This window comes from Lagopus leucura, unplaced genomic scaffold (genome assembly GCF_019238085.1).
Source record: "Lagopus leucura isolate 7727_CA_CO unplaced genomic scaffold, USGS_WTPT01 Super-Scaffold_100002, whole genome shotgun sequence".
Taxonomy (NCBI): Eukaryota; Metazoa; Chordata; class Aves; order Galliformes; family Phasianidae; genus Lagopus; species Lagopus leucura.
Window position 1 is genome coordinate 13,345,686 of NW_024962263.1, and position 16,778 is coordinate 13,362,463.

The window sequence follows — 16,778 nt, forward strand, 5'->3', positions numbered from 1 at the left end:
AATGGCATCAAGCTGATCAGGTATTACACCACAGCTGTGTTTTGCTTTTAAATGCTAGAACAAAGTTTACATGCGGAGACTGGACAATGAGTTGAAGGCTGAGCTTGGCAGGGAGAATGTAACTGCAAGCATAGCTAAAAAGCACATTTTTTTTCCTTTTATGATTCTGATACATTGTAATAGCCCTTGTCCACACAGAATGAGAGCTGCTCCCCTGAACCTGCAGGCTGAATAGCTAATGTAGAGCAGGCCATGATCTCCGTTTTGTAGATAGGGACGCATTAATAATGGAATATTGACAGGTGTTATGTCTGAGTCTTTCCCACAGCTGTGCACCAGACTAACACTGTGATCTTGCATCCTGCCTTAAGTAAAAATGATTATTTATTTAAAAGGGAGTCTGACCAACTTGTATTTGCTGTGTATCTATTTGAGCAGTGGACGTGGTGGCAGTTGATATATCCAGGCAGTCCTAACCTCCTTGCTGGAATGTGCACCCTTTTGAAGAAGCATGTGCAGCACTATGAGTATCCAACCCAGCAAGATGAGATTCCCTTGTCAGTATGTAGCTGATACGGGAGTTACAGCTGTTCATCAAGATGTTGGCGGGAGATGCCTTGCTTTCTGGGAACCCAGATAAAGAAATGCAGTATTGAGATCACTGGGGAAGGTTTCAAGCCTTCCCTCCTCTGTAGGCCTCTGCAGTGCAGAGTGGCAGGATCAGCTCCCTTGACATGCTGGTCTTAGCTAGAAAGAAACTGCAGACTGTTCTGCTCCAGAAGCTTTTTACTACCTTTCATGAAACTTGCATTAGTGTAATTTCCTGTTGTCCCCATTTATACAGGTAAACAAGATAAGATCCAGGCTCAAAACTTCATCTGCAGAGTAGAATGGACCATGAATGACTATTGTGTGTTGTGGACTGTCTTGTCATGTTTCTGAAGGCATGAGCTTCTTTTAGGGCGGTGTAACTAGTTTCTGAGATTCTTATTGACCCAGCTGTAATGTTAAAAAAGAAAACATACTTCCTTGGGTCAGAAATGTTAACTACTCTGATGGGCTGGGCATGGGCTGATTCACTGCTGAGGGCACTGTCCAAGCCAGTGCCAATAAATGCAGGAGGCAGTCTGCTCAAACCTATAAACTGAAGGCTTGTATCCTCGATGCAGTGCTGACAAACCATTTCTTCTTCTTAGTGCCCGAGGCAGGTGACAATAAAGCCACAGATAAGCACTAACTGCTGTTTGCAAGATAGTCAATAAATTGCCATCAGACTTTCCCTTCTGTTTAACTTTTATTAAAAGAGGTGCTAAGGTACTGTACTGTATGCAGTACATCATATTTATTACCAAAATTAACAAATATACAAAACTTATACATGTAATTTTCTTACATCCATTTATTGGTCTATAATACTGCATTTGTTCAAGTAGGTTATCTACAGTATGTAAACATCCCTTGGATTGACCTCACACAGATTAGGAAAGCCCATCTAACCCATGTAGTTACCAAATATAGCTTTTTCTTTTTTTAAATTTATTTGGCTTTCATTGGTAGAATCTAATCTTCACATTTGGCACATGGAAGAGACATCTACAGTGCAAAAGAGGCAGATCTTCTGTTTTTGTTCTGAGCAGTTTAGCAGTGTCATGGTTTTAAAGAGCCGGGAGGAGAATAAATTTACACAAACTCAATAGGAGATGGATTAGTATTAATGTCAATGACTCATGTCAGTCATTAAACTAGAGCAGAAAGTCAAAGCCTCTTCCCCAGCTCTCTCAGCCAGGTGAAAAAAAAATAATCTCAGCCTTCCTTGTAAAGATTTAGGAAAGGACTCTGTTAGCAACAGAGAAAGGAGGTTTAGTTTACAAAGAGCCCTCTGAGATTCCAGTTTCAATTTTCTGCTTTGTGTTTTTTTTCTCTTGTTAGCAAGCATGTCTTTTTTATTTATTTTTTCTCCCATTGTAATGGGGGAAAATAACCAATGAGGAACCAGTCTTCTGTGAGTTGGAGATTACAATTGGTGTTTGCTGGTCTTTGAACCCAGACATACAGAGCTCAGTAAGCTGCCATGTATGAGAGAGAGAAAGAGGGAGGGAGAGAGTAACGTCATTATATTCCAGGGGTGGAACTTTCCAATTTTTCTGTAGAAAAACAGAAAAACTTTCTTCCTTCTGCTTCTCACTGTTTCAAAATATGACTTAATTTAACCAAGTAAAGCTGATCCATAGAGACCTTCATTCACGCTCTTCTTCCCATTCTCATTGGAGCACGGTATTGCTATTTTAGGAGGCCTCACCCATGTCCATGGAAGCATCTAATGAGAATGGATCTAATCTGATGCCACTTCACACGGAAACCCCTCTGCAATTCCTTGTCTGTTACCACAGGGCCCCACTGCTGTCCGTGGCACCGTACATCTCGGCCAGCTTTTTGAAGCGTGGGCCCCAGTCCGTCAGGTAATCGTAGCTCTGGTCTGAGTCTGTGGTCACCGACTGTAGGGAGCTGAGCGACTCTGCCACCGAGCCGTTCCCTTCAAACATATATGTCTGGAGGGAGTCAAAGGGAGGAGCCCAGAGGTCCATGTCAGCCTCATACAGCTTGGCAAGCACGTAATTGTGGACGTTGTTGTCCATGATGCATGCCTGAGGCACATATCTGGAGAGGCTCTCTATTTCAGGGAGCATGTCCTGCCTGTTTTTCACCACAAGCTGGGCCTCCCGTGGGTTCCACATGGCGGCGATATCAAAGGCCTCAGTGTCCTCCTCCCCGCCGCCTTCATCGTCGTACCTGACGATGTTCTCATGGATGTTCTCCTCCTCGTCTATGATGTATGGCTGCTTCCGCTGGCGCCGCATGGAGAGGATGAGGAGCACCAGCACTGTGGGAGGCAACCAAAACATGGGGCCATCAGTAAGAGGGCAGATCTTGCATAGTCTTTATGCCTGAGGCAGCCCCTTGGATATAAAGAGCTGTGATGTTTGCAGATGGAGGGATGCAGATATCTACCTGAGATCAGTATCTCGAGGTCCTGCCTATCTGTCTCTTAGCTTACCTTAAGTCTTAACTTTTGGTCACAAGTCTAGGGACAACATTTGGGACAAGTCTAGCCAGTAGTGTTTGCAGTGTGGTACTTGAGATACTTTAAAGGTAGCCAGATCAAGCATTAGTAACTACTTATCTGCAGCAGCTTCACAAAGATGTGATTGTTTTTTTTTTTTCCTGCTTTGTAGGTGGATTTGCAGCCTGCTTTAGGAAAGCCTCTTGGTCTGGGTGCTGCACGTGACATAAGTGGGGGAATGGTAAGCCCATGATGGAAGATTCACCATGGTAGTATGTCTCCCTACATGGCAAATGGCTGAGGTAGCTCCTTCATCTGCTCCTAAGCATTTCTGTGTTTATCTGAAAAATGCTGCTTTGGGCTGAGTAGAATTACTGTCAGTTGCTCAGCAATACTGAGATGCAGATGATTCTTAGCATACACAGGCACCAAGAGGCCTTCACTGCAGAAAATGTGCTGTCACCTGGTGACTGTATCTTCAGCTAGAACTCAGCAAGGGTTTTGAACACTGAAAGTTTGGGTTGAGGCATCTAGACTTTATAGAGATAGAATTTAAAGTTTTTTGTTGTTTTTACTACTCTACTGATCCTTAGACTGAGCCTCTGAAACTTCAGGGAAAATGTGTTTTGAATTAATATCTCACAACTCAAGAGTCTGAACAAGGGAACAGAAGTTCTTTTAATACTCAAGGCTAACAGGGGAAATAGAAGGTCTGGGCAAAAAACCTCAACCAATCAAACAAAAAAAAAGAAATATGCTTGTGTAGAGAGAACATATGGAAGATGCTCAGTTTTCTACTTCCTCCTGACGTACTTCTTTTCATATAGCAGGGCCATATGAGACATCCTGGCACAACGGGGATCTGCCAGAATATTTGCAGTCTGTATTATTTCCCCCATCCCTATACCCCTGTCTGAAGCAATATGGGGCCGACTACGCCTGTTCCATGTTTTGGCCCTTTATGTGCACGTGCATTTGTATCCTTCATCTTTAGTAGGTTAGCAACCCCCTGGCCAGGACAGAAGAGCTCATCCTCCCAAGAAGCAGATAAGGCTTTACCTAGCAGGACAAATATGCAGGCAAGGATTGCAATGAGTGCTCCTCTGCTCAGGCTGACAGGGAGGACGTAGGCCTCAGCATTGCAGGACATCACCATGCCGCCTTCGTCACAGCTGCACACGTGCACAGTCAGCGTGCCTGTGCTGCTCAGCACAGGGCGGCCGTTGTCACTGATCAGGATGGGGAGGTAAAAGATGTTCTGCTCGTGCTGTCTGAAGCCAGAGCGCCTCGTCAAAATCCATGCCGTGTTGTCTGTGGGTTGGAAATAAATGGAGACAAAAGAAGAACAAATATATTCATCAGAAAAGGAGGTCTAAAAAAAAAATCAGCCCTAGACCCACATCCATTTGTCTTCCCTGTTTTTTTCTTTATCCTTTTTTAAAAAACAGTTTGTCACTGATCAGCGTTTTGCCTCTGCCTCTCATATTTCAATATCTTCCGAGGCCATAGCTCAAAACCTGCAAGGCATGCACACCTTACAAGTTGCTTTCACCCCTTCTGACATAAAGTGCCCAGAGCAAACTCACAGCCTTCAGTTTTAGCTAGAAGAGCTCTCAGAAGGCAGGATGGAAATGAATAGTTGAAGGAGGCTTGTTATCCCTGTTTGTTCTTGGTCAGCACCTTTTCTAGACATGGCTCTTAAGAGCTGCCACCATTTTGTAGATGCTGGTGTATAACCCTTGCAGACATGCTAAGGTTGTCTTTATGGTTTTTGATATGAGGCATGGCCATCTGCTTGAGGCAACAAGAAGACAGGGAACAAAGGAACAAAAGACAGCGAAAATGACAGCTGGTTATCCTAAAGAGCAGTGGGTCGAAAATTTTGCAACAAAACATTTTTTCAGTGAAATATGTGCAATTTCATCAGCACTTTTGCCATTGGAAAAAGTCAGAGTACTTTGTTGTCATTGTCAAAATTGTGCTGCTTTAATTTGACCATTCTGCCACCTGATTTTTATTAGAACTTGAAACAAAATGGGTTGAAACGATGCTGCAGAAACAAAGGAGCAAGAGAGTGACCTAAGAGGAGAGGAGATTGCCTTTAATTTTCATGTCGAGGGAAATTCCTTCATCTGGCGCTTTCTCTCCATATATATATATATATATATGTGTGTGTGTGTATGTATACTTATCTATACATATATATAAGAACAGAGCTATGTATATATATTTAATGTCAGGATTTCCAATGGCTTCTGAATTCCTGTTTACCTTCTCCCCCAAATTCCTCAAACTGTGCACTGAGTTTCCTAGTAAGAAGGAGAGTGGATTCAGGACTTTGTTCTCCTCAAGTCTTATCTCCAAAATGCCATGGCAAATTCTCTGGAGATCAGTGTATTTTACCTGTACTGACTTTTAAGCTTTGTGGCCTCAGAGACTTTGGGAAAGAGCAAGGCTGAATTGAATGTCTCCAATATGATTTGGCCCACCAGGGCGTCTAAAAGAACCTGCAGGAAAGTTGGCACATCTTATAAATGTGTTTGCAAATCCTGAGCCGGCAAAATAGGTGGAGAACAAAGGATCTTTTTTCTCTTTTTGGCAGACCTACAAACCCTGACCATGCACAGCGTTGCTGTGAGATTGTGGGGATTTGGGCTTCATGCAGTTTCTTTTACTACTTAGTTTTGTTTCGTGTTCCCTGGGTTCAAAAGAGGCTGTGGTCTGGCTATCTGCATATTTAGGTTGCTTCCAGCACACATGTACTGTGCTTGGAAATGCAGGATGTCAATCAGCTGGTCCTTGCTGGGTTGGCACAATGGAGCTGGCTGCCTGGAACCAGCCAGTAATGCAATCACAAGTAAACTATGAAAAAAAAACACATGATACCAACAACTGATTGTTTAATTTCCACCCCTATGACTCTGTGATTATTTCCATGTCAACTCACTGCTAAAATTAAAATCTTTGGTCATTTTGTTCAGTGTGGAGACTGATTGACATGCAGGTTAATCAGCGATATCAGAAATTATTTGATGGTCTTTAGGAGTGAGATTATGAGCTTTATATACAGCCAGCTTTGGAATGTATGCAATTCAAGCTGGACTCTTTATGCTTCCCTACCAGACTTAAACTATGCTGCAAGTTCCATATTTTGTGCTGCGAAGCTCTCAACAGCAGGCAGCACTGGTGTCTGCAAGTACTGAGAGTCAGGCTCCACAGTTATAAAAACAATCTCAGTTTCCATAGTTTTTAAAAGCAATCTCAGGATCTTTCATGCCTTATATATCCATGACATTTCAAGCTTTTGCTCTGAAAGTGTAAAATACTGAAGTGCACCTGTGCCTGTATGTGAGTAAGTAACAAAACTGTAGCATCTCCTTAAATCACGGGATCCCAAGAGCTGGGGCTTTGAAAAGAACAACCAAATAGCACCAGATGCAGGATGAAATCCCCCAGGTTGCTTAAAATGGATGATGTTTCAGCTTTTGCTGATTTTACCATCCTTCAATAGGCTGTGCTGCTCTGAACAAGTGCAGCAGGTGTGACAGATGCAGACATATTTTCAGCATCATGTCCTAAGACCCAGCAGAGATCAGCACCCTACAGCCACTACAGCTCCTGAACAAGGGCTCCCCACTGTGAGCCCCACTTTCCTTTCTCTCCTGGGACACACACAAGTGCTTTCACTTCTTCTTCAGGCTATGTGCCCTTCAGTACATCCTCCTCAGCTATCAATACCACATCTTTTCATTATTTGGCCTGTTGTGGCATGAGAAAAAGCAACCCAAAGGGCAGAAAATGACAAAACATCTGGATTTATATTGCACTTCAGTCATCTTAACAGTGCAGTGGTTTGGTTGCCTTTCTCTTTCCTGGGTGAAAGACTCACGCTGTTTAAACTGGCCAATAACAGAAGTCATAAATCCCACTCAGGTGACAGCAAACCTTCATTTTATGTGAAACTGCTCTTTGTGAAGGAAAAAGACTTCATTATTCTGGAGCTGGCCATACTTTGCCCGTAGAACAAATCACAGGCAGTGATTCAAGTTGTGCAAATACATATAAATATATATATGTATATATATATATTTTTTCCAGCTAAAAAACAAGTTTCTGTAATCAAATATTGAAGGGTATATATATATTTATATATGTACATAACTTTGCTGTGATGTGCTGATCCTATCACATAGGTCCTAAATATTCTTGGCCATATGGTTCCCTTGGTGTCTGTCAGCATTATGTTTCAGCCCTTTTGCTTTGTTTTGCTCTGTACTAGACAAGCATCTACATAAATCATCCCTCAGGAATCACTGTACCTGTTACACCACAATGGCAATAGGCTGGTGCCAGAGCTTGTTGTGTGATTCATCAGAAGCCAACGCCATCTGATGTGCTGCTGCACTGCAAAGGACATGATAGAATGTGAAGCAGCATGGCAGAAATTGGAATGCACTATTTTCTTCCAAATTTGATATCTGCTAAGTCCTAGCCATTGACACAACAAGGCCTGGGTGAACATGATAGCCTTATTATATTAAAAATAAATTAATTTAAAAAGCACAATAAGAATGCACAGTACTTTTGCATCCAGCTTCCAGTACAGCATCGCTGTCTTGCAGATTACTGATGATATTCAGTTAGCTACCACACTGAGCAGAGGCATTGTAGAGCACAGTGTGTGATCCTGCACCCCTGAGATTGGTGCGAACGTGAGAACTATCCTTCTGGCCATTCTGACTGGTGTGCTTGTGAGAACAAGACTTAGAGCCTCTCCTCCCTGACATTTGAATTGAAATGCAAGAGAGAGGACTTTCAGGGACTTCCACTGATGGTCCTGATGGTGGTATGACACTGATGCCTGCACCCATCCAAGTGACTACTCTCTTCATTAATTCCTGTTACCCTCAAATGGAGGGCAGCAGAGAAAAGCCAAGAGGAGACCAGCTCAAAGTTTAGTCTGGATATTTGGTAAGCTTATTTTGTTGCTCATCCCATTCTCACAGCAAGCCTCTTTTACCAACCCTTTCCCAGCACTATCTTACCCAGATTTAGAAGTGGGACAAAGACAGCCCACTGATGCCCTCTAACACTAACAAAAGAGAAGGGAGAACTCAGCTCAGTTCTCTGCTTCATCACATATTTCCTATATGTCCTTGAGAAGTAATTCAGGCCCTAATTTTTGCAGATACTTGCAAATCTATTGCCCACTGATTTTACCAGACTCAAAGGGAACCAGGCATGTAAGTAGATTAATTTCTGCTCACCCCAGATCCCTGTCTACAAAGTGAAGACAATAGGATTTCTCTAGCTGCCAAAGCTAGGGGGAGAATGAATAGCTTAAAGTAGTTCTCAGAGACTGTAATAACAAGGGTCAAAGAAATATGTAAAGCAGCTCATCAGAATGCAAACTGTGATCTGTTTGTTACTTAAATTTTCATTGCTGCAAAGATGGCTTCACGTCTCGCAGTTTTTCTTACTACTGTATGGCACAACCAAGTAATTAGCACAACTGCTGATCTGAACAGTGTCTTCCCACAGCCAGGAAAGCGTTGCTGTCTCATGGTTAGACACAGAGGCTGCAACAAGCAAGGCAGGTTCCATTCCTTGTCTTTCCATCCTGAGGCATGCAGTATATCTTCGCCTTCGGTGACTAAATCTTATAATTTATGTAGTACTTAGTGGTCCCTAGATGAAAATATAAATTATTGGTACTGAAACAACTACTGCACTCCAAATTGCCAAGGCAGTAAATTAACCCTTAATGTGTATATTTCAAATAGTCAGTGGTATGATACTTCACATTTTTATTTCAGATTTGTAACCAACAGTACCCTATGCTTCTCATGATATGTAGCTCTGGAAAACTGGTATTTTGCAGAAAGCAGAAGGCACGGCCATTCAGTCACTGCTGTCACTATAAATTACAGCATGTATGGCCTTAGACAGAAAAAATGCATCTGATGGTGGGAATTATGTGTTTCCTTTTTTAGAACAATGCCTTCAGGACAGAATGAGCCTAGACTGCCAAATGTTTTAGCAATGGTTGTGTTTTATCTTCTAATTTATTTTGGCAATATATGTTCAAAAGTTAAAAAAAACAGAGACAGAGAATGAGAGATAAAAACGCAAGAAATTGTGTGGTGAGTCTTCGGGGACTCTGAAGGATAAAATGTTTTTGGGCTGTAAAAGCACTAGCATGCTGTGAAGGAGAACTCAAGGCTCTGCAAGTAGCATCATTTAAGATATATTTGGTTCGTGATGGAAGAAGTTTGTTTATTAGCCATTAGGTTACTCTTTCACATGCTTGCAAGAGGCATAGATGAGGGCTTATGGAAACAAGTGTGACAAGTAGGCATGTGTGCTCATGTGGGAGTAGGATCAGCACTATGCCTGGAAACAGGTCACGGATGCTGCAGGTACCTGTATCCCCTTTTCTAATAGAATTCCTTGCTGGTTTGTAGTACTTTACACGCTCCTACTGACACCACATCAACTTTTGGTGCTCTGCACTGGATTATTCAAGGTCATCTTTCTTTTCTGCTGAAGACAGCTGTAGACCTCACTTCTGCACCCATTTGCCCACAAAGGTCCTCTATCAGCTAGAGTCGTATGAACGCATGCTCATAACAGAGCTTTCCTTCGGGCTCCAAAACCACCAAAACTTCCCTAAAATAAGTGAATTCCACTGGTGAGGATACACAAATGCCAGCCCTTTGCCACAAGTCTCCCCGCTGGTATTTCAGTTTCTGCTGAAACCTTTTACATAGACATTTAGCTGCATTTCAAATTATTCCCTAAGGCCTGGCATCTCTCCCCCACCTCCCTGCCTTTCCTAGGCAATAAATGAGGGTATGCATAGAGGAAGAAAAAAAAGTGCTTGGGGAAAAAGATGGGAACAATATGAGAAACTTCCATTTCAGTGCCTGGAAGAAAACAAGAAGAGTACAAAAAAGAGCAATGTAATTCCCTTCAGATTTGTATCCTCATTCCAGTTTCTAGCCTACCTTTAAGCATCTCCTTTTCAACGAATGCAATTTCCACTCTAGTAATCCAAGATGCCTGCAGCCTGACCACAAGACCCAAATTTGCACAAAACAGTGACACATTTCCTCTAAGAAGAAAAGGGGGGCCTATTACTAGAGAATACTTATAGAGAGGAAAATATCATATAACCTTCAAATGTATTAAGAAATATGTCATTTTATCATTGCCTTTAAGGAGCAGGTGTCACTTGGTATTATCTGAAATGGCAGTCTTATCACACACTGTAAGTCACAAACTCTCGAGCCCAACTCGGACATTAGAAATTAGAGTAGCTAACTGTCCACATCTGCTCTGATTACCTTGATTGTCCCTCAGAGTAAAGTTGGGGTTGTTGGCTGCCTCTGGAGCCAGGCTGTAGTAGAAGTGCTGACCCTCCTGTGGGTCATCCCGGTCAATGGCGCTCACTGTCTGGATCAGCTGCACAATACGAGAACAAAGCAGAAGCAGGTGAGAAGCTAAATACGCCTCACGTAAACAAATAAACAATAAATACAATATACATTTATATATGTGAATATAAGCAACCTGGGGTAAAACTGCCTTGCAGGTTTCATTTTATTTTGCTATCACTCTGCAAATCACTTTTAAACGAAGGAGGAGATAATTTGGTTCAAATAACACTTTTCCCCCACGTGTCTATCTTTTGTCATACCTTTCCTTTTGAGAACCCAGAGCATTCAGAAAATACACATGCTTTAGAGAGTTTGTAAGAAAGCCCATACATATTTTCAGCTTCATTTTGCAGGTAGAAAAATACTTGAGGTTGGTTCCTTTTATCATTAAGCTCTTCCAAAAAGTCAGTGGAAAACAAAGAGAAAATGCAACCACGTGGATGCTTTGTATGAGCAACAAATAAAACAAAGGAAAGAAACTAAGACAATAATAAATCCAAGAAGAGGTTTGTCAACTCACTTACAGAGGTTTAAAATCATAGAACTATTAAGGTTGGCAAAGACCACTAAGATCATCTAATCCAACTACTAACCCACCCCACCATGCCCTGTTCCTCAGTGATACATCCACATGTTTCTTGAACACCTCCAGAGCAATGACTCCATCATCTCCCTGGGCAGCCTGTGCCAGTGTCTTATCACTCTTCTGGAAAAGAAGTTTTCCTAATATCCAACCTGTCAGTCCTTTCAAAACCTGCAAAATGTCTAGGCAATGACTTTTATTCCTTATGTTCTTTATTAAGTTAGTAGGATGAAATTATCCTGTATATGATTTTTAGTGAGCTGGTTGCTCCAGCAGTGAATAACTATTTCATTCTGCTTCACAGCAAGCTGGGAGGTGCCCAACTGAATGAGCAGTGATATTGCTACTGTAATTTTTTTCTTCATAAATAATCAGTTGTGCATCTGTGTGCTTATACTATGCTTGTCAGCCATGCATTTGGAGACACAGGTCCCCACTGTGGCAGTGAAACAGCAGGTTGCATCCCACCAGCAATCAGCAGCACAAATTGCAGTACCAACAGCGAGTGTGAGCTCCTGTCCATGTGTGATACAGGCAGACCACGTTCAAGGGGCTTTGGAAAGGGCTGAAGCAAATTGGTATTACTGCTTGCTTGGAGATGTGGGTTCACAGTGTGCAGAACTGGGAGTCCTGTTTTAACTATGATTCTCTGTAATCTCCAGTTCACAGCAGAATGGACTCAGTTTGCCACCCTTTGAAGTCGATGCAGCGTATTGTGTCCAGCTCCCATAAGTCGAGGTGATTAAGCCTCTTATAAATAGGGTCTTTTACAAGTAAGCCTTGCTGGTCATACACAGGCTGAACTGACTCCGTGGCATTTCTTATAACACTTGTCCTCTCTTTATTGCTGCTACAGGACACACTGGCTGCTTGCCTGCTGGCACCTGCCCAAGGGCAGGCTTTATTTCAGCAGTGAAATGTACTGTGCAGTGAGTTTGGAAACCACTGTTGGAGAGAAAATGGTGCTCTATATGATGCACACATCATTGTGATGTGCTTGCCCTTAGAAAGCAGCGCAGGCAACTGCTCACGAGAGCTCAGGTGCCATGTTTGGTTAGGCAAGCTCTGTTCTTTGCGCTCATCCTGTCTGATGGGCTTTCTCACAGCTTTGCCTCCTGACAGCCCCCAGTATTCCCAGCATTTCTCACCTGTCCTGCTTTGGCATTTTCACAAACAAAAGCTTCGTAGAACCTCGCAAACTCTGGCGCGTTGTCGTTCACATCCAGGACTTTCACCGTGACGGAGACACTGCCCACCTGTGAGGGGTTGTCTGGAAGGAGGGGGGACAATGTGAGGAAAGGCAAAATGTGGCAAGGGAAAGGGCTAGCTCCCCACTCTGCTGATGAGCTACAGCAGCCTTTTTACTATTGATTCCCATTAAATTACTTTTTTTTTCATCAGAGACTGCGGTCACTTGCTTGTTGTATGACTCAGAGTGAAGCAGCAAATGCTACACTATCTATCCTGGCTTTCCATCTGGTCACATCATTTTCAAATTCCTTTAGATACAAAAGGCTTCAACTCAGTTCAGTCAAAGGGGACTATTTCTATAGTAAAAGTTTTAGACAGTGCCCTGCAGTCACAGCTTTGGCTAGGAAATGCTGCTTGTTGAGCCTCTATACCAGTAGCATGAGTTATGCTGAGGCTGTTTTTAAGGACAGGCTTTTTACTTGGAGCTTGTTGGAAACAGTACTTCTGCATTTCAGGTATCTTTCTCCCCAGAATTTATATTCCTTGAACACAAAAATATTGTGGCAAGTTTTTTTTGCTACTTTGTAAAGGGGGTTAAAATGCAATAACACATGAAATGGTACAGAAAAGCTTTCACTGAGGCTTAAAATTGCAATGAAAATTTCACATTCTGGATGACATCATTTGTGATATTTCTGTCCACTGGTTCATTAGCTCTTTTGCCCAGTATATTCAGACATCATTTCACATCTCTTCACAGTTTCCAAACTTGGTAGCCACAGAGTAAGTTTTATTTTACTGTGTTTTTCTGCCCCAGAACAACTTTTTCCCCTCATTAAAAGATAAAATGAAACTCTAAGAGGAAGGAGAAAAAGAAAATCATGATTAGGAGGTAAGAAAGGGAGCAAAAATCTAGAAATTCCTTTAAAAGTAATCTTGTCTGAGCCATAAAGTGTCATGCATAGATCTCCAAATATATCTCACTTTATAGCATAAAATGATGTGTTCATATAAACAATAATTTTCTCATACTCTGGAATTTTCTTGCAAGTTCAGTGTGCCGAATCCATAATGTGTTTTACATCATGCCAATAGGATAATACTCTTGAACTATACTGTTTCTTTCTGATATATAATTTCAACCTTTGGCTTTCCACATACCCATACACATCTCGCTCACACACCTGTCACAAGAGTGTCTGCATTTACACTCAATAATATTCACCTGACTTCTGAAACAAGAAGCTTTAGGAGTGCACAACTGCGGCATTCCTGAAGCTAAGTTAAAATACTGTGCTGCCCACGTACAGCGCAAAACTGGCAGAGGAGGCAGGGAAGGTGAGTCAAAGGAAGAAAGACATCATCAGACTGCTCTCGCTTTGCAGTGCGGCTACAGGGGTGGCTTCTAAGGACTTCCATGGCAGTGTGCATCTACATGGAACTGTGATGACCATCAGTGGCTGAAAATAAAGCTAGCATTGAAACAGATGGGGTGAGATCCCACCATGTCACCAGCCGCTCTCACTACTAAAAATGCAACAGGAAGGCCTTGTGGGCTGTTTCAGCATGCAAATGTGTGGCAGATTTCCTCCTGACTCTTGTGAAATATTCTCCCTGCTAACTTTAAGTTGATTGGTTGGGTTTGGGACAGCTTCTCAATTTGTTTCCTTTCAAACTGCCCCACATCCCTGGTGCAGCCTGGATGTAACAGAAGCTTCCTCAAAGATGAGGAATCGCTCAGCTTTTGGCAGCAAGCTTCTGGAAGACTGCTGCTCCTCTGCCAATGAACTGAAATCCTGACCAAAAACTGTGTGGAACAAAGAGATTTCAGGTGAAGATTGGGTGAACTCTTTATTTTATTTGCTCATATATTGTAAGCTTCTTTACGAAGCTCACATTTGTAAGTATTGTGAACTGAGTACCATTTTTCATTGCGTTGCTATGAAATGATCAGCATCTCCTTGTTCTCACAGCCTTGGTGGGGTGAATCCTGAGACGAGTTTCAGTTCATTGTAAAACCTGAGAGTCTATTAAGTTCCAGTTGCTGTGGGGTTTTCATACAAGAGGATTCCACAGCACCCTCCACAAATCATCCATGCAGAGAGCAGATGGTGGTGCCACTCACTTGCTTCTGGCCCAGAGCAGATTTCCAGAAGCAACCTAATAGTAAAGAATCATTGCTGCCTGCCAGTCCCTGCACTGCACAGTCTTCCCAGGTAGGACTGGCAGTTCTGGCAGCTGCACAGCCTTTGCACCTGCCCAGTCCTTCTGGAGAAACAGAGCTTTCACAGAGACATATTTCAGGAAGAGTTTTAAATAAATCCCTAGAATACTAATGAAAAGAAAAAAATGCACTCTGCGTTTAAATGCCAGCCTCCCCTTCTCCCACCACCTTGTGAAAAGGAGCATAAGAAATTAATAAAATATTGTACTGGCTTGCTGGTATCTGAGAAGTAACTCAATATCACTTCCCCTTCAATACATAAGATCCTATGAATTGCTGAATCCTGGTCTTTCAGCCTGCTTTGTCTATTATATCTCTTTAATCTGTGCACAGTCTGCATTCTCCTTACTCAGCTCCATAGCCAGCACTGTGATGTTGTGCCAGGAAACGTCCTCCCGGTCCAGAGGTCTTGCAGTCATCAGTGCTCCTGAAGTGACGTCAACATAGAAGAACCTCCCCGGATCACTGCTCCTGTCAATCGAGTACCTGCAAGAGTATACATTGAAAGCATTTTGTAACTCCTGTGAGACATGATAGCAGCCTTTCAATGTCTAAAATGGGGCTATAAGAAAGAAGGGGACAGATTCTTTAGCAGGGTCTGCTGTGTGACAGGACAGTGATCTCAAACTAGAAGAAAGGAAATTTAGATTGGATGTAAGGAATAAGGTTTTTTTCTTGCAGTAAGGATGGACACAGGTTGCCCAGAGAGGTGGTAGATGCCCTGTCCCTAGAAACATTTAGGTCAGGCTGGAGGGAGCTCTGATCTCGCTGTAGGTGTTCCTGTTCACTCCAGGGGAGTTGGACTGGATGGACTATAAGGGTCCCTTCCAACTCAAATGATTCTGTGATTCTATGTTCAACAAAGTACTCCAGCAGTGGGAATACTAGGAATCCTATATAGCAAATCCACAACTCAGCTGTGTGCTCCAGTGACTTGTATAGGTATGGAGAAAGACACTTGAAAAATGAGTAGTTTGCATGGCTAATGGCATGTAACAGCGAGAACTGCTGGGATGGAGATGGAGGACAGGAAGATTTAGAGGAAGCAGCCTCAAAGCAAGACACAGCTCGGTATGGGAACATCTGCTTTACAGAGAAAATCTGTCATTGAGGAGTGCAAGCTCTTTTTCTAAGCAAAATAATTATACCTTTCCCTTGGGCACAGTTCAGACTGTTTGAAAATGACTTCACACCAACTCCCTCACTGGGCACTTGGGCTGAGGAGGAGGAACCATTCCCTTGCTCTCGCTTTTACATTCTCTCTTCCTTCCAGTGGAATTAACTCCATTTGAACCCTGAACTGCCCTACTGACAGAGCCACGTCCTTGCAAGAGGTGATGTCAGGTTTTCCCATCAGTCATCAAGTTTTCCTTCAGCAGATGAAAGACTGGAGGCAAAGACACGTTTGCAGGGTGTGTAACATACTCAATTATGTGCTTCAAATACTCTTACCACCAGTTCGTACCAGTCGCCTTCCTAGCTAATTATGTTAACATGGTAAGAGATCCTCTGGCAAAAGCTACCCATGTGTTTATGCAAATGCCACAGACTTGAACAGAGCCTGGACTTCTTCTCTCTTGGTTCTTTCTTCCAAGTTGATGGGAATTGAAAGCATTAGTCATAACAGATGCTGAGCAGGGCTTGCTGTCTGAATTTTCTCCTTTCAGCCTAAGTGCATTCACTGGAATGAGAATGCCAGCTTTATATAGTGATGCATTAAGCTGGGATATAAAGTACTGTTAGGTTATGCTGTTTCAGAAGAATGAAATAGGGTGGAAAGGCAGGCTTGCTTCCCTTTCACTTCCAATTCTTTCCACCTCTTCTTAAATAAAGAAATTTCTGAGGAATTTGATTTATTTGGGAAATATGTACGAGGGTTGCTATATTTTGCTATAATAATTATTTTTGCATGAGACTATAAAAAGAATTTCCCTCTGACAGTTTAAGGCCAATGAGTATATGAAATTGAATACGGCCTTGTGATTAGTAGTGCAGTATTAATCACTGGTGTCAAGAAGCACAGGTGGAGTCTTAGCCTGGATTCTGCATGTATGTTGTCTTGTTAATAAGGCCTGCTCCTACATACTCATTTCTATTGTACTCTGGAGGTAATCTTCCTAAATTCCCTGACAATGAATCATGGTGTACTTCTAGCAATTGGAAGTTTACAGTGTGGGGGTCCAGAGCGCTGCTGAGATATGACCTGACTCCTGTAATTGACAAAACGGCCAAAGGACGTGTCAGGTCTCAATTTTAATTTCAGACATATTCCATCTTATG

General features: G+C 42.5%; 1 protein-coding gene across 2 annotated transcripts in view; it reads right to left on the reverse strand.

The window, feature by feature from the left end:
* Window positions 1-1,402: 1,402 nt before the first annotated feature.
* The window catches only part of CDH20 (cadherin 20), a 111,780-nt gene continuing 96,404 nt past the window's right edge, over window positions 1,403-16,778 (reverse strand). For both annotated transcript variants that reach the window (XM_042869127.1, XM_042869128.1), the window contains exons 8-12: window positions 14,848-14,984; window positions 12,232-12,353; window positions 10,408-10,525; window positions 4,121-4,372; window positions 1,403-2,881 (exon numbers count right to left, since the gene is read on the reverse strand). In XM_042869127.1, coding sequence (XP_042725061.1) covers window positions 2,382-2,881; window positions 4,121-4,372; window positions 10,408-10,525; window positions 12,232-12,353; window positions 14,848-14,984 — 1,129 coding nt within the window. In that variant the 3' untranslated portion in view covers window positions 1,403-2,381. The remainder of the gene's footprint in view (window positions 2,882-4,120; window positions 4,373-10,407; window positions 10,526-12,231; window positions 12,354-14,847; window positions 14,985-16,778) is intronic.